General features: G+C 39.7%; 2 protein-coding genes across 5 annotated transcripts; both read left to right on the top strand.

Annotated features, from left to right (window-relative positions):
- The first annotated feature begins 625 nt into the window (after positions 1–625).
- On the top strand, positions 626–4,454 carry tssc4 (tumor suppressing subtransferable candidate 4). Of its 4 annotated transcripts, none has more exons than XM_030794296.1 (4): positions 626–702; positions 2,272–2,417; positions 2,714–2,780; positions 3,114–4,454. In XM_030794296.1, the coding sequence occupies exon 4, from the start codon at positions 3,152–3,154 to the stop codon at positions 4,088–4,090; it is 939 nt and encodes a 312-aa protein (XP_030650156.1). In that variant the 5' UTR covers positions 626–702; positions 2,272–2,417; positions 2,714–2,780; positions 3,114–3,151; the 3' UTR covers positions 4,091–4,454. The 4 variants fall into 4 exon arrangements, with proteins under 4 accessions (XP_030650156.1, XP_030650157.1, XP_030650158.1 ...); XM_030794297.1 differs by lacking the exon at positions 626–702 and adding an exon at positions 1,006–1,163 and having other exon boundaries at positions 2,272–2,394; XM_030794298.1 differs by lacking the exon at positions 626–702 and adding an exon at positions 1,006–1,163 and having other exon boundaries at positions 3,117–4,454.
- Positions 4,455–5,373: 919 nt separating this feature from the next.
- ano9b (anoctamin 9b) lies at positions 5,374–16,500 on the top strand. Its single transcript, XM_030794294.1, has 24 exons — positions 5,374–5,394; positions 8,893–8,964; positions 9,221–9,352; positions 9,444–9,583; positions 9,750–9,799; positions 10,059–10,117; positions 10,374–10,453; positions 10,640–10,774; positions 11,001–11,094; positions 11,450–11,510; positions 11,685–11,767; positions 11,854–11,958; positions 12,191–12,355; positions 12,519–12,555; positions 12,651–12,762; positions 13,036–13,093; positions 13,360–13,457; positions 13,605–13,801; positions 14,073–14,225; positions 14,388–14,535; positions 14,806–14,928; positions 15,104–15,197; positions 15,529–15,641; positions 16,046–16,500. Exons 1-24 carry the CDS (start codon positions 5,374–5,376, stop codon positions 16,083–16,085), a joined length of 2,370 nt encoding a protein of 789 aa, XP_030650154.1. The 3' UTR covers positions 16,086–16,500.
- The last annotated feature ends 2,815 nt before the right edge of the window (positions 16,501–19,315 follow it).

Genomic DNA, 19,315 nt, shown 5'->3' with positions numbered 1-19,315 from the left:
TTTAGCAACGTTGTCTCCGCGCTTAGATAGCGGCGATTGCGAATGTTACCTTGCGGTCCACGGTGAAACGGCCTGTTTGAAGCAAGATAACGCTATTTATTGGGAAATAAATTACCTTCAAAAAAACATATTTTTCTGCGGGAATGCACCTGATTTGTTCATGCGTATATTGGGTGATACGTTAATAGGCCTGCCTTTCACAAAATACAAACATACAATTCAACGATGGATATAGCAAAGAACGTAAATATAGCATAAAAATAAATACAACATATAATATGTTTATAATATTTATGAGTATATACTTTTTCTTTAAGAAAATTGATGGATCTCCTGTCAATACATTTGTAGCACACTTTCTCAAAATACGTTAGCAACGCACACAGGCTGCCTGCAAGCGACAACTAGGCGACACGGCAATACAGCGACTTCGAGACAAAAAGTTGCTGCCGGTGTGAGCGTATGGATAGGCGGGCATAAAGACATAGCAAAATGAACTTCTTTGATTTTATAAGTGAAGAATTACAAAACGGACGCTCATATTGTAAAGTGTATGTGTAACGCAGAATCAGGGTTTGATGGCATATTTTTCTGCACCACGGTTAGCCCGCTGTGATTGCTTAGGTGCGAGTTGTAGTACCCCAACTGTGGTTACTTCTATGGCACGCGTTGTGGTTCCCCATAACTATATCGCTATGTCAGGTAAGCTGCAAAACAAGCACTGTTCTGATGAGAATACACCATCTTTAAAATAGTGTGCATTTCATGTTGTGTTTACTCATTGACTTATTTATGTATTTAATTAGAAAGATAGTAATTTAAGTAAATGAAATTATACCGACACGTGAATGTGAAAAACGCGCCATCTACCGGTAGAAAATACGACTTAGCCACGAGTGTTACATCTTTCTTTTGCAAACATCTTTGGTCGAGGAAGTAGGAAGAGGGAACGGTAAGCTGCATGGTATAGTATGTCAGGTTCGGAAAATGTTATGTTGAAGACCCAAGGCATGGTCAAGTATCATAGATATAAGGTTTGCTCAAAGAGTAGCGCAAAACATGTAATTGTACAGAACTGCTCAATTAAATACACTTAGGCTTAATGTTTTAATGTCAACTATGTTAACAGCTAGCTGGAAAGCTAACCAGCATCACGCAATTTGGTAAGTTAGCTTATCACCACGACTAGCATGGATGTAAGTCGCGAGGCAAGCGGTCTGGTTTTTGGTTTTCATTTCGCGCTCACAAGCCTTTTCATTTTTGCTCGCGGTAATGTCTATTCGTTTGCAGTTGCCCGTTAAGTTATTACCTCTGTAAGGTTTTTAATATGCACTAATATAGTTAGCAAATTAGCCAGCAGGTGACTGCAAAGAGTTTTCCAGTGTTCATCTTTGTTAACTGTAACTGTAAGCTCTGATAGCTCCGTGCAGAACAACTGCCCGTAGTATCCTTTCAACACCCAACGACACGCGCCCCCCCCCCCCCCCCCCAAATTCGATACCTGGTCGAAGGTGAAATGCTGTGGACACTGAATGCTGTGATAAAAAAAATTAATTCGGCAAATAAATTCCTTTCGCCTAACAGCGAAAAGTTTCCATTCTTATGCAACATAAAAGATTTGATGTGAAGTTTAAGCGTTAATTTGCATTAAATAGTTGGATGGAAACCCAGTTACTGTTGTGGCAGTATTGTGCGTTTACTGTGACAGGGCATGCCTTTTACGCTACTTCTGGTTAGAGTGTGCTTGATGAATAAAAATGCGGCAGTATTTAGTGGGTTACTACATATTACGTTTCAGTGCAAACAAAGAACGGAAGACTGGACTGGCTTGTTGAGTACGCTACAGTTGCTATACGGGGTGTCTGACCTGTCATTCAGTGCAGCAGTAGGTATTGAAGAATGTGTACGCAAGTGATGGACCGTGAGTGAAAGTCGCACCAGCTCACTTTTGTCCGTCCGGGAATAAATTTCTAGCTACGCCACTGCCAGCCCCCAGAACTTAACGCTATGAAAGTTTAAAAATAAGGGAGATTCAAGGGAAAATATTAAAACGGCAGCACTGCGGGAGAGAAGGCTAAAATGCGGGAGAAACCCGGAAAAAACGGGAGGGTTGACAGGTCTGCCCAACGATTGTGTGAATAAACTGGTGTTGGCAAATCACTCATATGACGAATAGTGGATTGTGCATATTGCACGATCAAAACGAAAACTGTATAGTATGATGTGGTTCGTCAGTGCAGCTTTACACATCTTTTGTATCTGTTTTCCCAGGTAGTGCTGTGCTTTGTACTCGTGAAACAATCACAACCGGGATAATGGGATCCAATACTTACAGCCTGATATATCAGCTCTCTAAGCAGTGCAGTTTGCAGAACCTGTGAGTCTTCAACTCCAGTAAGATACCAGTCCATGCGCAAGTACATGCAAAGAACATTCAGACAGTTTTTCCTTAAATAACTACACACACACACTCAAACACAAATTTCATTTATACATTTATTTAGTGGGTTGTTGGCTAGGGTTTTGTTTTCCCTTTTTGATGTTGGTAATTCCTGTTGTCCCAAAATCTGATTTTAGCATAATTCAGTATTTAAAGAAAGAGTTAATTTTGCCCAAGTATGTCTCACTGCTTATTTTATGGTGGTACAGTTCATGAGTATGGCTGTCAACTGTCACAATTCTAACTTCTTTTACCCCAAATGTTTCTTTATAGATTAAGGGTTCCACAGTTGGTTTCTCCTGATAATTCAAACAGGTGATTTCAGCACCTTCTAGCAAAGGTGAGAGTCTGTTCTGCGAGGAACACCGGAGTGCTGAAGTAGTTCACAGTTTGTTTTTATGACTCAGTCTTGCACTGTAATTTACTTATTTATTCATCGATTTATTTATTTTTGATATTCACTTTTATGTTTACTTAATCTCAGTGAATTGGAGCTCATTTAATGTCATATTTCTGTTTATTTACCCCTATTATTCCATTTAACTCTGCTCAAAAACTGTGACTGTGAAATGAGCTAGCTGAATGAAATAGCAGGCTAATTTAGGCACTGCTAAATACTGATTTTCTCTCATTTGCTCAGGTATTTGCTAACACTGTTTGTGGACATTTTCAGCAGCCAAGTCTTTCCCTTGACCTCCATATATTTACATAATGAGTGAACAGAAGAACCATGGAGAAGGTGCCTCAAACAGACTCTCTAACAGGGACACTATTGAGCTACCTGATGACCTCTCCTTGAGTGACTCTGACCCAGAAGAGTCCATTGAGCCCATCGGTGGAAGGGTTGAGGACTTGTCCTCTTCTTCAGATGAAGATGAAGAACCCCAACGCAGCACCCCAGCCATCCAGGGAAAGCCCACCTTCACGCTGAGAGGCGGCAGCACTGGCTTCTCTGACCGCAGCAAAAACATCTTCGAACATCTGGAAAGTGCTGCAAAGCTCACATCCAATCAGCTGGGCGAAGACAACGTCCTTGATGGCACCTTCGCCCGTCCCGCTCCACCTTCTCCTCCTCCCATGGCTGGAGGGAAAAGCGGAGGATCCCAGAACAAGAAACAGCCTCCGGCCAAAAGCGTCCCAGACTACGTAGCGCACCCTGAGCGCTGGACGCGATATAGCTTAGAAGACGTGCCCGAGATAAACGACAGAAAGAACAGCCAGTTAGCCCTGCAGTACATACAGGACCTTCAGGCCAGGAGAAGATCCCAAGAAACCACGTCTGAATCGTTCACCCCAAGCTATAACCAGGACCATGGCAGCAGTAGCGAGAACAAAATCCTGTTCACCAAACCCAGCCAGACCACCAAAGAGGAGAGCACCGGTGGTCAAGCGTTCTCCAGAGATAAGAAAAGAGAGGTTGGTCTGTTCCACCTGGAGGACAGACAGGACGAGGAGGATGGAGAAAGAACAGGCCTGTCCCATCTGCGCTATACATTGGAGGCTAGGAACATGACGAAGAGGAAGTGGGTTGAGGAGGAGATGGAAGCAGCTGAGGGGGATGGGAAGCCATCCCACGTCGCTTTCCATAGCAGTAGGAAAGTTAATCGTAAGAACTTCCGCAGGACAGCTGAAGAAGATGAGGAAGATTGATCTATTGACATGAAATTCTCTTTATTCCTTTTGTTCATATCCTGACTGAGACTAGCTTTGTTCAGGCTAAAATGAAGAGAAGCACAGAAAAGTATATTATGCGTTCTCTGATGTTTGATAGCAGCTCCTAAAGCTGTCCTAGTAGCATTTTTTAGTGGAACATTTCCATGTGTGCCATCTGCTGTGTTCAGTAATGTTCAGTCCTATACTTCCTCTTGGTCATTTACATTGTAATGACCGTTATAAGATACAATATATATGTATTACGTAGATTCTCCCTTGTGGGTTTTGTTTTTGAATGTATCATATTCATCATGTAATGTGGATGGAAGAATAATGTAAAAGACGTAGAAATAAAAGATGGTTTGCCTGCTTGCAAACTGATGTTTATCTTTGGTTAATAAGTTTACTGACAGGTTAACATCAGTGTAGTCTGAGACTGAAATACAGTGCAGTACACTTTTCTATTGCCATTTTTACTAATATATTGTTGGGCTCACAAACTCACAGTCTGTTCTTTATGTGAATTATTGTAATTACATTTTCCTGTAAATACATTTCATGGAGACAGTTTTAGCATTTTTGAAAAACCTTTGGCTTTTGTTGGCCAAAATATACATAGCTCAGGTGATAGGAAATTTGCGTTTTCTGTTCGATATACTTATGGCATATAGCACATGCAAATGATGGATGTCATCAAACATTTTGTGTCAACAGAGGCTATGTTAGAGCCAAGCTCAAACTTAACTCACGTTCACTGTCTAAATAGATATTTGTTTCTTAATCTGTATTCACATGAAATGTACACTATCCTCATTGTACCTTAGTCTATTTCCATACCCTGATAGGGGCATGACTTATTTACTTTTGGTCTAGGGAATCTCTAATGCTGAGATAGTGTCCTTAACAAGTCCAGCTTCCAAAAGACACAGCGAAAGTCACACGCACACACAGTAGTTTTAACAAGCAGAATCCATTATCTGTGTTATGTCCCGCCTCCTCGTTTCGTTATGTGTACCTTTCAGCTAATAACATACAGTGACATCATCGGGCGCTTGTATTCCCAACAGGTAAATTTCAGTCACATACCTTTGCGCCATTCACGCGTTGGAAAGAAACGCGGAAGCAGGTCTCTATGAAGTGTCCTTGGTCAAGAGAAAATCGTCGGATTTTTAGGTTTCTCTCTGAAGGCGCACACGTCAACCATGACTGAGGAAATCTTGAGATGAAACATACAAGACGAGCTGGTATTTGATGTTGCTGAATCGCGTTTTTGCAATACCATGTACTTCAAGGAGAGAGAGGTAAGGAAAACATGGAGAGGGTTGCATGGGCAAAAAGGATAATAAACAAGGCTCAAAATGTCTAGCTGTCTATTTATTACGTGAAGGCCTACATTACATTCTGAGTAGCCTGTACCAGGAATATTTGAGAGCAACCAATTTAAAAGGTCAGTTTGATGCAAATAAAAAATAGACGCTGTGCCATCAGACTCGCGTTCTGTTGACTCACCTTGTGGTGACTACTCAAGGTGTTATGGACGCACCGGTGATTCTGAGAGCTACTGTCACTTTGCTAATTCTTCGTGGAAAAGCAAAGTACGCGCCAGTACTGCTCATTACTTGGAAAATCATTCCAGCACCGGCTCGTCTACATACTGAAAAAGACACACCTGTTGCAGTTAGAGAAAGTGGAATCTTACTGAATGTATCTCCCCGTTTCATTTTTCACAGGAGGGTATTTTTCTTTCCGGGCACCATCATTTTCAGATCAAAATAAGACTGTGTGAGATAATCGGTTACGTTGGATGTGTTGTAACCCGAACTAAGTTGTTTCTCAGCGAATTGTTGCCAAACTATTGTTATCATTTAACTCATAAAACCACTCTATGAGTAACAGTACATCTGACCTTTTAACTGATCACTATAATGATCAAGTCCCTGATAGATGGCTGAGGATACACACCCTGAGAGCATACAGAGCGGGATATAGAAGCTTCACTTATCAGTGAAACTGTGTAAAACTGTTATCAGATAATCTGTTTACTAGATACTCTGTTGCCTTAGATATTTTTCATATAATATCAGATGTTAATATTTCAGTGACAATGTGTTGATTAACATTCCAAAACATTTTAAGTGTTTTTTTTTTAATATAGTAGGGATCGTTCTTTGGATTTCGTGGTTTGAAATGCCGTCATGTGTTTTCCCGTTTGTTTGTGTGTTTTGGTATGTCCTCGTATGTACCTATATCTGTCTCAGTGATGTACAGGGCACTTAAGTCTAATTCAGTTAACTTAGAGCTTGTAAAACTGGTGAATACCAGAGTTGTGTCACTCCCTGGGTGTGAGTGTTTCCAGAGAAATCAGTGGTCAAAATTTCCATTTGTCCATTTGAAACTTCTGTTGATATTCAAAGTGAATGTGAAACTTGACTTGTTTTTCAAGTTTTCCTGAGCATGTACCACATTAACTGATAAAGGGGACCTAAAAAGATCTTTATTGAACCTATACCATGCATTAATAATTACCTAATGCTTTTTATTTGTTCAAATCTCTTGCTCTGGTTTCACATCGTACTTAGGTTTCATAGGTATGGAATGAATAAACTATCTCTGCAGATTTGGTGTAATATGAGTTGTACATTGTCTCTTGCGCAACAGATTAAATATTTATACTGTTGAATTCCTATGCTAATGTCACCATTAAATTCAGACTGTCTATATTGTGTAACACTTGTGTACCTTACTTAAATATTTGTTCTGCATATCACAGCAGGTTTGGGACTGGTAGCTGGAGATTACACATAAATTCATCAGTATTCTCCTGTCCTGTCAGACCGCTTTCTCAAATTCATGTCTAGACTTGTGCTCAATGTATGCCTGTTAGGACTGGAGAGCTACAATGAATAACAGTGAGAGTGAGAGATGGTGGAGAGAGACATACGAGAGTGAATCTCAGTAGACTGTAAATATCATAGCTTTTGTCTCTGACCTGATATTCTTTTAAAGAGTAATATTAACAAAGAGAGATGATAAAAATGCCTGTTGCCTTTACTTCTTTGTGAGACAATGATGTAGAGTAAGAGCAGGGCACTGGAGCATTGACCTGGTGAGGTGCGGTAGTTTAGAGTCAGTCCGTGTAAAAGAGAAACAAAGAGACTGTGCCGCTCTGGATTTCCTTTCTTTCATGCAAAGTTCCATTGGAGAAGACTGTTCAGTCAGACGCTGTGACCTTTATGTGCTACCGCTATTTGAAAGCTTGATAAAGAAAGAAAAATGCCTGATACTTTGGCCATCTCACTGGCACAACAAAACACTCTTTTGATACGTTTTGGTCTAGTCAGGTTACCAACACAGTCGTAATGTCATTGAACGTCACTGTGGGGTTCTTTATGTCATTGAACCTCACTTCTCCACAGCATGAATACCAGTTCATATATGAATGTCATGATTAGAAATGTTTTTAAAAGTACATTGTAATACTGCCTACTAGTTGTGTTCTCATTTATTATCACTCTGTTGTTTTGTAAATTGCCCTCTGGGCTGGCACCTACTGCACGCCTGGCTGGCCTAGAAGGGGTCTCCTCTCTTTGTGGTCCTTCTCAAGATTTCTCCTATTTTTCCCTAACGTCTGGGTTTTTTGAGGAGTTTTTTCTTGCCCGCTATGAGGATCAAGTCAGGGGGTGCCACCCTGCTCTGTTTTGTTGTAATCCTGTGGGCATGTAAAGCCCTTTGAGACTGTAAACAGTGATACTGGGCTCTAAATAAACTTAAACTTGAACTTGAAACTTGAACTTGAAACTTAAAATTAATGCATTAATATCAATACTGGACTGGGATCTCGAGACCTTTTTGAGAAATGAGTGAAAATATGCGTGGGAGTGACTAGTAAAGACCGGAAGAGTAATGAAGAATCGAGAGCTGCATTTAAGATCAGAGGAATGGATGAGAAATTGAGAGAGACAAGATTGAGATGGTTTGGAAATGTACAGAGAAGAGGCACAGACAGAAAGAAATGACTGGACACGGAAATACCTGGCAAAAGAAAAAAGGGGAATATCAAGGAAAAGATGGAGAGATGAGATAGGGGAGGACATGAGGATGTCTGGACCGTGGGAGAGTGTTGCATCAGACAGACAGAATGCTATTGAGGGGAAAAATCAGCTGAGAAACAGGGAACAAGCCGAAATAAGAAGGAGAAGAAGAAATGAAAATATGCAACGGGGAAGGAGGAGGGGCTTAACTCCAGGTTTCTTCACTAGGGATCTTACAGTTGTCCATTATGACCATGTAACAAAATGGAGGTCAGACAAATGGTGCCTTTATCATTTTATTAAAGTGCTCTGATCATAGCAGGAAGCTCTTATGGCAAGTCCTGTCAGCTCTTGACCTCTGTGCTGTATTCCTCGTTGCTGTGCTGCTTCATATTACTCCCATGGCCCTACCCAACTAAAAACAGAGTATATTTAAGCATAGTTTGAGTTGATTAATTTGGTCACACTTCTATTGTAATAGGTGTCTTCATGTCAAGTGAAATTTTGACCGTGTTGTAAGTAATTTTCTTATCCATTTGTGTCATTGTGTATCTTCCATTGTTCTGCTATGCACTTCCATTTATCCATTTTATCATTTAGATTCATTTAAATTCAATCTCCATATTAAGCATTTCCAAACAGGCAGGAAATTAAGTCATAAAATCAGAGGCCTAATAAAAGAGTTAATACTGGTACACATCAACAGTGGGCTTCCAGAAGAACAGGAGAGCATCTGACTTTTTCTCTTTGTCTCTCTGGCCTCTGTAGGCAGAGATGGAGTTACAGATAAGGACTAAGGATGACAATGAGCAATGCACTGAACCACTGCTCTCTGTGCAGGTAGGTGCTTTTTAAAAAGGCCTTACTCTAAGACATTCACACATGTTAAGCTGCTCCTTCCATAACTGTTCGCCCTGATGCAACTGGAAGATTACATCAAAGCTCTAAAAACAACATCAGAAGCTTGTGGTGCATTCACAGAACCACAACACAAACTATAGGATCATGCATATTATTCTCTTTTTTTTCCTCATTATAACAAGCATAACTGGGCTTTTCCTTTCTTCTTTTCACGCTTTTTTTTTTGTCTTTTCAGCGTTATTTGAATACTCCAGGATTATATGACTATGTTCTGGTAGCTGAGAGAGTAGATGATACCGAAGACCAAAACTACAAGAAACAAGTAGCATTCATTGAACAGCTAAAAAAGAAAAACATGAAAGTGACAGTGAGTTACAGTCACAAATCACTACAAGACATTCAGGCAGTTCTGCTATTGATTTAAAATCTCAGTAAAATATTCCTTTGTATTCAAATAGATAATAGAACTGGATGACAGGTTGTTCTATGGGATCCGTGCTCCTGCCGAAATCTTTGAGAAGTACAAGTACCTTTTGAAGGTGTCTGATTCCTGCAACTGGAGTGGGGACCAGCAGGGACCTGTTCCACACTCTACCAGGTAATTCACAATGGATACATCCTCCACTTCTTTAACAACACCTGCCCCAGAACTCAGAAACAAAGATGTCCTCTGTAAATTTTGTTTACAGACAATGTTTTTACCCTTCTGTTTTTCACTCTCTTTCTTTTTGTGTGTCTTAATGCTACTTTTTTATTTTCTTTAGGATCAGGATTGTCCACTTTTTTTTACATCACACCTTCATTAATTCAGGAGGTGAGTGATGTACTCGACACTCTTCCCTCAACATCATGTTGTTTCTTCCATATATTTCCTCCTTTTTGCCTCTTCTTTCTGTCCTTACTGTTTTCTGTTTTTTAAAATTTCATTCTGCCCTCCAGTCTCCTTAAATTCAGTGCGATTCTATAAGAACTCTAAGCTTTCATTGCCGTAAAGATGAGTTTGCCCAGTGAAGTGTGACCCTCCTTAACCTCATGTGTCTCTGTCTTTCTGTGCTTGTTGCATAAAACCCCAGAGGATCTACGGGAACTGATGTCAAAGAATGTCTTTGAGGCCATATTTTGTTTGCATGAGGTATGTTTGTTTTGTTTGCATTAGTCCAACCTTTGACTCTCATCTAAACTAAATACTTCTTCAAACGTCCTTTTTACATTTATTTTTTTTCTATACTTTTTATGATTCATAAAGCATGTGTTACCAAGCCTGACTATGTGTGCTGTGGTTTTCGCACTGAATGTTCAACAGACATAGCACTGCTTCATGCTGAGTTATATGAATGAACCACTTTTCAAAGGAGAGAAATGAACTTACTTTGTCGCGCTTTTTTAAGAGGAAGACACAGAAAATTCTGGAGCATAAATGGGCTCGCTGGACTGCTCTCTTCAGGACACAACCGATTAATGATATTAGGTGAGGTCTCCTTCTATCTTGTTTGCCCTCTTTCTCTATTCTATCAGTCTGTCATTCTTTTTTATTTTCCTTAAGTCATGCATCTCTGTTTTTTTTTATATCTCTCTCTCTGTTTCTGTGCCATTTTGTTCTCTTCATCATGTTCCTGTTCTGAATAGTGCTATTGACTGTGTGTGTGAATGTTAGGAAATACTTCGGGGAGAAAGTGGCTCTGTATTACCTGTGGCTGGGCTGGTACACATACCTGCTGATCCCAGCCGCTATCATTGGTATTGTGGTGTTTCTCTATGGCCTTGCCTTCTTCAACACCAGCCCCCTCATGTGAGTCAACTTTTTCTTACCAAAAAAAATCATTCTGATTTATGATGAAATCATTGCATTAATGTAGTTTCAGTGTTCAGGAGACAAGGGAGTATAAGAGAGGAACATAAGTAATATGAATTCATGTGAAGTTCAAATGCAGTGTTTGACTCTGTGCGTGTGTGGGTGGGTATGTGTGTGCGTCTGTGCGTGTGTGTGTATGTGTGTGTGTGTGTGTGTGTTACAGAAAGGAGGTCTGTACGTCTGACATTATCATGTGCCCGAGATGTGATAAACGGTGTCAAGCCATGAGGCTCTCAGACACCTGTTTTTATGCTAAGGTCAGATCACAGTCTCATGCACCTGCTAGATTTACTTCCTTTCTTTGAACAATGCAGTTAACATTTCTGTCCTGTCTGACACTTACAACTGTCTCTGTCGCTTTCCCCAGTCTCCTAATCGGTTAATTCTCAAGCTGCATGTGTGCTAAATTCCTCTTGTATACATATAATATCTATTGGAATTCTCCACAAACACATTGCAGTCTGATACAGATTCTCACTACCTCTCAACATGTCTGTTTTGTCAGTGCTCAAGATGTTTATCCTCAGAACTTTAACTAACCAATAGCTGATGCCTGATAGCAGATGCCAGATAATACACCACAGACTTACATAGATGCTTTTTTCTACACAGATGAGTCAGCTGTTTGATAATGAGGGAACAGTGGCCTTTGCCATGTTCATGGCCATTTGGGGTGAGTTCTTCTCTGTTCACTCTGATGTAGAGACAAACACAATATTTTTTTTGTTTTTTCCAGAGGAAGGATGTGTGAATAAACACAGAAGTCCTGCTGTTCTTATTCATACACTGACAAAGCAGTGGATAAAAATGTTATCTTAACAGTATCTCTTAAATGTCCTTTAAATAGCTACCCTGTTCTTGGAGCTGTGGAAGAGACACAGAGCATTACATGTCTCTGAGTGGAATGTCTTTGACTGGTGTGAAGATGAGGTACAGTATAATTAAAGTTTTTTTTTTTTAATTTATGATTGACTAGCAGAGAATCCTTAAATATTTTAATGTGATTCTGTCTGTAGGAGGAGTTGATTCTGGAGCTTGTTAATGACCCACAGTGTACAACTAAAGAGTTCAGACACTCTTACCTGCGAAGCACACTGGTCCTTGTGCTGGTCACATGTGTGGTAAGAGTCACAAATATGTCATCTATCTGTGAACATCTAATTTTCATTTTTTATAATTTAACCATTGACAACCAGACCTGAGGCTGAGTGTATGTTGTTACTTCAGTTTATCTCTCCTGTTTCCTTTCCCACCCTTCTGTCATTTACTGTACCTGTCCTTTTTCATTTTTGTATGTTGTAGAATGAGTATTAATTACACGTTTACAGCATGAATGTACCTCTGTGTGTTCAGCTAGTAGTGATCATCGGGTTGACCCATGCGCTGGTGATCTGTCGTTTGGTCTCTGCCATGCTTCTGTCAGAGAGTTCGTGGGAGTTTCTGAGGGACCATGCCAACACGGTCGCTGTGTTGCTGGGAGCAGTGCTCCACTACATCACTATTCAAATCATGACAAAGGTAAGCAGACACTTAGACTTAGAAGGCAAATGTACCTCTGTTTCTGCTTGTGGGAAAATACTAGAATAGTTTAGGTACAGGGACAGGTTTCCAGGTTTTCATTTGTCATGTTGGACCTGAAAACGTCCTCCCTGATTACTGTATACTTCTTACAATCCCTCAGGTCAACAGGATTGTGGCCTTCAAGATATGTGAGATTGGTAAGTATCGTGTTTAGAGAAATTCTTTGCATATGACAATAATAATTTCCCATGCCGATAAGCCGCATATATTTTTGGACTGTCTCCTCTTGCAGAGAAGACTCGCTCCTTTGCTGCAACGGAAAGAAGTTTTACTGTGAAAATGTTCACTTTCCAGTTCTTCACCCTCTTCTCCTCCCTCATCTATGTCGCCTTCTTTCTAGGAAGGTACTGACAGTTTGTGCAATGTTTCTACATCTTTTTCAAAGTTTGATTAGAACACTGCTTTTGCTGAACACAGTGCTAGGGAGGAGTGTGATCAGCTGAGGCACATGACTTCACCACTTAACCAACTTGTGTGTGTGTGTGTGTGTGTGTGTGTGGTAATAAGAGAGAGAGAGGTTAAAAAAGAAGAATACTTGGAAGATATGTTTCTTGGTAGGCTTGTTCATCAACAAATTCAGGTGTCATGTAGTAATTACAAGTGTTTTGCTCTGATAGGATTAATGGCCATCCAGGAAATTATGTTCGGCTAGGAGGAAAATGGAGACTGGAGGAAGTAAGAATCAAATTTCTTTATGACACGTTAATGTAAATAATTTGTGTTTATATGAACTCCAATCCATCGTTAATGTAAAACCACCCACAAATCTTGTCCGTGCTGCAGTATGCTTAGTCTTAATTCCATCATTGGGATTTCTCCTGCATGGACATGACCATGCAGTCTTTTCGTTAACTGGCTTCTTTGTTTATTGATTTGTGGAAATATTCTGCATGTTTTTTTTTTTTGATTATTATTATTAATGCTCAAATGCTGTGTTACAGTGTCACCCCAGTGGTTGTCTCACTGACCTTTTCATTCAAATGGCTGTCATCCTGGTACTCAAACAAACACTCAACAACATTTTTGAGTTCACTGTGCCGTAAGTATATTGTTAAAACCTGCTAAAGGCCATTTTGTCACAAGATCTTATCTTACATTGTAGTCTTATCTGTTGTACCGTACAAAGATACTGTCCCTTCCACGTGTAGTAAACAGTACCTCGTTCCACGGCTTTCTCCTCTTACAGTTGGTTTAAGCGTTGTTTACGAACCACCGCAGCCAAGAAGCTGCGGCGAAAATGTGGTCATTGTTACTTAAAAACGTGTGAAAATGATGACGGAGCCAGCGAGCCATGTGACATCTGTAAACTGAATGACTGGCTGAGGAACTATCAGCTGAATGGCGTTAATGCCTTTAGCCTTTTCAACGAGTACCTGGAAATGGGTGGGTTTTGTTTTGTTTTTTCGAAATAACTCATCTCGGTTTCTATATGCATTTGTGCATATGCATTCGAGTCTACTTTAGTATAGTGTGCATGCTTACTGGGATGTGATTGTATTAGACCTTCCCCTAGGTGAACACATTTTAGACCAGATTGTCTTGATTGAGGTAATCTGATATATTTTCTCTCAGGTTTGATGTGTTTTCTTTCTTCTCAGTCTGATTGAATGATTTTGAGTTATTTCTCTCATTCATGTTTTCCCTCTGCATACAGTGATGCAGTTTAGTTTCACCACCATCTTTGTGGCTGCCTTCCCACTCGCTCCTCTGCTGGCTCTCATCAACAACATCTTCGAGATCCGCCTGGATGCCATCAAGATGTTGAGCCTGGAACGTCGCCTAGTGCCTAAGAAGACCAACGACATTGGTGAGTCATTGTTATTTTGTGTGAATGAGTGTGTGTGTGTGTGTGTGTGTGTGCGTGAGTGCATATGTGTGTGTGAGTGTGTGTGTTTACATGCATGTGTGTGTGTGTGTGTGTGTGAATAACACAAAGTAAATAACCCCTGTTTTTTGCATGGTGTTGCAGGTGTGTGGACTAAAATTCTGGAGGCAATCGGTGTGATGGCGGTCATTGCTAATGGGCTGGTGATTGGCATTTCCTCAGACTTTATACCCCGTCTGGTCTACCGCTACCGTTATGGGCCCTGTGCAAATGGGACCGTCACTGATCTCCAGTGAGTTTGTTTTTTCCTCACACAGTTCAGTCACACTAAACTTTTGACATGCTAAAAAATAGTCTCCCCTTGCAAATGAATTCCTTTGATAAGTCTAATCCCTTTTGAAAATGCATTTAGCTTTATGGGATGGTGGAGTGTGATTGGTCATTGGGAATGGCTAAATTGTGCAAGTGTAAAAATATCACACTAGCTGCTGTTCTCCCTGTAAATGTAATCCAGTTTCGTATATAAAGAAGGAGATGATGGTCAATGTTTTGTCTTTGTCAGCTGTATGACAGGGTACATCAATGACACTCTTTCCACGGCATACATGACCGATGCGAACGTTCGGGCTGACTTTAAGGACACCCAGATGATCATAGAGGGCGGGCTTAATGTGACCCAATGCAGGTATATCTCTACACCTGTTACCACTACTGCCACTGTTGTCAGTATCTCCACTGCAGCTATTAGAATGACAGGAGAGCAGTCATAATGTTTTCTGTTTGTTTGTTTGTTTGTTTTTTTTTATTATACTGTGAGAGGTAATCATAAGTTCTGTGGGTTGAATGTGATCTTTGTCCAGTTATAAAGATTACCGCAGTGATGAGGACTACACTCTCACCTCGCAGTTCTGGCTGATTCTGGCTATCCGCTTTGCTTTCATCATCTTGTTTGAGGTATTTCTGTCACAGAAGTGCACTCACCATGTTCAGTGACACACAATAATCTTCAGCGTTACTGCTCTTAATCCAGCCCTGTTATCGTAATTACACTGTAATGCTCTGAGTGGCTCCAGACATTTTTAGAATAGCAGTCACAGTTGTTACTCACATTTAAGAAACAATCTTTTTTTTTTTCTTTATGGTTGTAACATTCATGCTTAGAGCAGATAAAGCCCATTTGAGGCCCAACTAGAATATTTTCGCTGGTGTTCCTCTCCTTGTAATGTGAATTATGGACACTGTTAAGCAGTAATTTTACAGTTGCCTCTTCTGTCTGTCTGTGCAGCATGTGGTGGTCCTCTGTAAGTTCATTGCCGCCTGGTTTGTGCCAGATAATCCCACTAAAGTGAAGAATACCAGGCTGAAAGACAAACTTCAAAGGCTTAGAAATGAATTGCGGTGAGTTATTCTGCCAGAACGACATTCTGTTTTTCCTAAACCAACCACTGTGTGCGTAATTCATAATTTGAATACGCCGTTGTTTTCATCATTGTCATCGGCGTTGATGGCACATTTCTTTACGGCATCGTCGCTGTTCAACATGGGAAGCAGCCACATAATTGACAGCATCAGATCATATGGAAGGAGGAATCTCATGAATATATCTTCTCATCATATTTGCAAGTTTCATTGAATGTTACTGAACCATATTAAAGACTGCTCTAACTGGCTCTACCGCCAGTACTGGCTCAAAATAACCTCCAAATCATGACTTCAGTTGAACGTAGGGTTAGAACACTTTTGTCCTTTTCAGTCTGCACTTTTAATGAGATTACCCCCCCCCTTTTCTTTCTCTTATACAGTGAAATGAATGTGCGGTATGCCAGTTCCACTGAGGTGTGATGAAGTGGATGAATATCCTCAAAGGCAATCTCAAAGAAGGACCAAACATATCAAATCATCAACTGAATTTTATTTTTCCTTTGAATCACCTGAGCGTCCAAGCATAGAAATGTGTTGGTTGTAGGAAAAAGACCTTACAGAGTTTCTGGATTGACTTAAGTGCCCTGCTACAAACTAGCACCAAGATAACAGACAGTAGTAGAGATAAGACACTGTACTCCTCTTTCAACAACAACACCAGCTCTCTCTGGACCAAAGAGGTCCCCTGTTGTATCATTTTTTGCACTGTAACTATGCCTTAAAGGGACTGCAGTCTGTCAGCTGGCTCACCTTACTCATGTTAGACTACCGAAGGAAGGACTCGTTTGAAAAGGGAAGCACAAATGCTTAACTGTTTTTTTCCTGGTACCTCAGAAGATGCAAATGCATTTTGTGAAGATGTGGAATCCTTTTTGCCTTCTAATATTTTTGTACTTGTATGTGCTGGTGACAGCCAATGCATCCATCAGTGTGTCCATGACGTTTTTCTACTCAAATGTTAAGTGCCAATTTTTATGAACTACCAAAGTCAGTTTTTTCCTCAGCCTTTGGGAGTTTTACAAATTAAACCTTTGTTTTAAGTTTATTTCGATTTTAAAAAGAGCTCTTAATTTTTCGCTGGTTTTGGAATAAAAGTCTGATCCGCCTCTAACACATTTTTGTACAACTCTGGTTTGAGTGTATAATATTAGTATACGGTCACAACCAGATTTGGCTTAGTATCTTAAAAAAAACATATATGGTGCATAGTACACATTCTTACAGTCGGAAATTATTAAATCATATTACTAATATTGTTTCATGTTCACTAAACTGTTTAATCAATGTGCAGTTAATCTAGTTCATGTCAATTAAATCGTTTACATATGTTTGTTTCAATATATGGTAACAGCTTTATTGTAACTGTGAGAATTTATTTATAAAAGCATTCAGGACTTATTTATTAATTTATTAAAAAAAAAATTGTAGTCTTAAATAATACAATATAGTTAGTACAGTTTTCCATCCCCAAATTTCAAGTTTGTCAATCTGTTCGCTCTTTGTTTATCCCTTGGTGTTATTCAATAGTACTTATTTTGCCATTAGTTTTATTGTGAAAGTACATGAATCGTATTACTGCATCAAAGTTTGTGGGTCTCTGTCAAGTCAGATGCTGTTAGGTCATTCCGGTCTGAGAAAACAGAGAGCTGGCATATGGTTTAAATACTGCCTCAGCAAAGTTAATCTTGCGACATACATATTGGTGTTAATGTTGAATGTGGCAGCTTATGCATTTTTGGAACTCTAAATAAAATAAGGATAGAATTGATATGTAAATGAAGTTTGTGAAGTCGTATTTTGATGACTTTATACCTAGCACTAGTCCTCTTTTTAATAGAGCAAGTATTTCTTATCCACTAGGTGGCAGTATTCATGCAGATAATACCCAATCTGACTAATGTGCTTGAGGGCCCACATTTTGCACCCATGTTCTAAAGACCAGAAAAGGTGTTTACGGTCTTAAAAGTTTCTGTATTAGTTACAGTTGGTTAATTATCTCAGAAAGTCTCAGGTAAAAGTACTCATTGTAATTCATTGTAATTTCTATTTAGAGGAGCCATAGTTTGAGAGAATGATTGTTCCTAATTTTATCTTGTTATGCATACCAGCCTACTAACATTACACAAATTATGTTTAATAAAAAACAAAACAAAAAAAAACCTGAAACACCCCAGTGAAGTCAGTCCAAACATCTATAGATCTTCATTTCCCCCTCAAAATCCTTCTAAGCATTTCGTTGCGTGGATGACCAGTGTGTTTCCTACCCTGAAAAACAGGTTCTTGCTAATACAGGCCACCAGGCAAGACTTTGCATAACAGTCCTTCATTACATAATAGTTTCAGTTGATATTTTATCAAGAATTTCAGAGCAATTTAGCATCTTATGATCCAGAATCACATTTTGGGGCATGAATAGTTTGTTCCTGTCTCAGAAAGAATAGAAAAGCAAAAAAAAAAAAAAAAAGCAAAAAAGAAAAAATACATATATATTTCTAGGAATAGGTAGATGAGGTACTGCTGGTGAAGGCTGGATTAGGTGTGGGTTTTAACTGCGGGACGGCTGTGCATCTTTGGGGTCTTCTTTTGCTGATAAAAGATTTCTTCGCAGCTTTGGTTGACATTAAGCAAGAATTGACCAGTCCCACAGGCAGAGTTAGGCATGACAGCTTTAATGTGGGAGTGTTATACCCTACCAGGGACTCTCCATAACTTAGCCTCTGGGATGTTTCTGAGAATGTAGAGGAAAAAACAGGATCTTCCCAAGAACATTCACTTCGCTAGCCAATATTTGAACTGTGTATTGTGATCACGGATGCATACATGATATCTTCTTCACAGTTAATGAAGTCATCAGTATTTTGTCTGTTGTTACACAATGAATTTCCACTGAAACAAAATATTTTTTTATGGTGGTTTACTTTCTCTTCTGCTTTTTCTTCTTTTTCTTCCTCCTCCTCTTCTTGTTCTTTTTATGATTATTATTATTACTATTCTTTGTATTACTACTATTATTGTTACTTTTCTTATTACTACTATTATACTATTGGTTTGTTGGAATTGCATTTTGTTTGCTGTTTTAGTATGACTTAGTTGTTTTTTCATTCCCCGTGTATCATTTAATTGTCCTCAATCTGGTCAGCTCAGGTCAGCTTTTAAGATGGAGTCAAACCTGATCACTTTGTCAGCATTTTTGTTCTCAATTATTCTTATCACAGAGGAATGTGTGTGATCTGTTCCTCTTCAAGTGGTGTACTCCCTGATAACTTCTCACATGATTCCCATAACACATTCCCCTCACCCCTGACCTAAAATAATCATTTATAACCATCCATCAGCCTGAGGAAAGACACATTCTCCACACTGTCCATATCCTAAGGCACTAAAGGACCCAGTGCTGTCTGGTAGAGATGTTGTGAATTTGAGGTTTACCAACTGTCAGCATTATGGCCTTAAATTGACTTCTGTCACTCTTGGGTTTCTCCATGTAGTGAGAGAAGGTACAAAAAGGAATATTTTCTGCCTGCTTGTGCTGTTCTGCCCTCATTGAACCAGGATACAGGAGGAAGAGAGGGAGAAGAACAACAAGAAGAAAGGGAATAAGCAAAAGAGAGGGAAATGGATGTGTTTGTGTGTCTGTGTCTGTGTGTGTG

This window comes from Chanos chanos, chromosome 2 (assembly GCF_902362185.1).
Source record: "Chanos chanos chromosome 2, fChaCha1.1, whole genome shotgun sequence".
NCBI classification, from domain to species: domain Eukaryota; kingdom Metazoa; phylum Chordata; class Actinopteri; order Gonorynchiformes; family Chanidae; genus Chanos; species Chanos chanos.
Note: the sequence above shows the minus strand (reverse complement) of the source record. Positions and strands in the feature narration are given on the sequence as shown.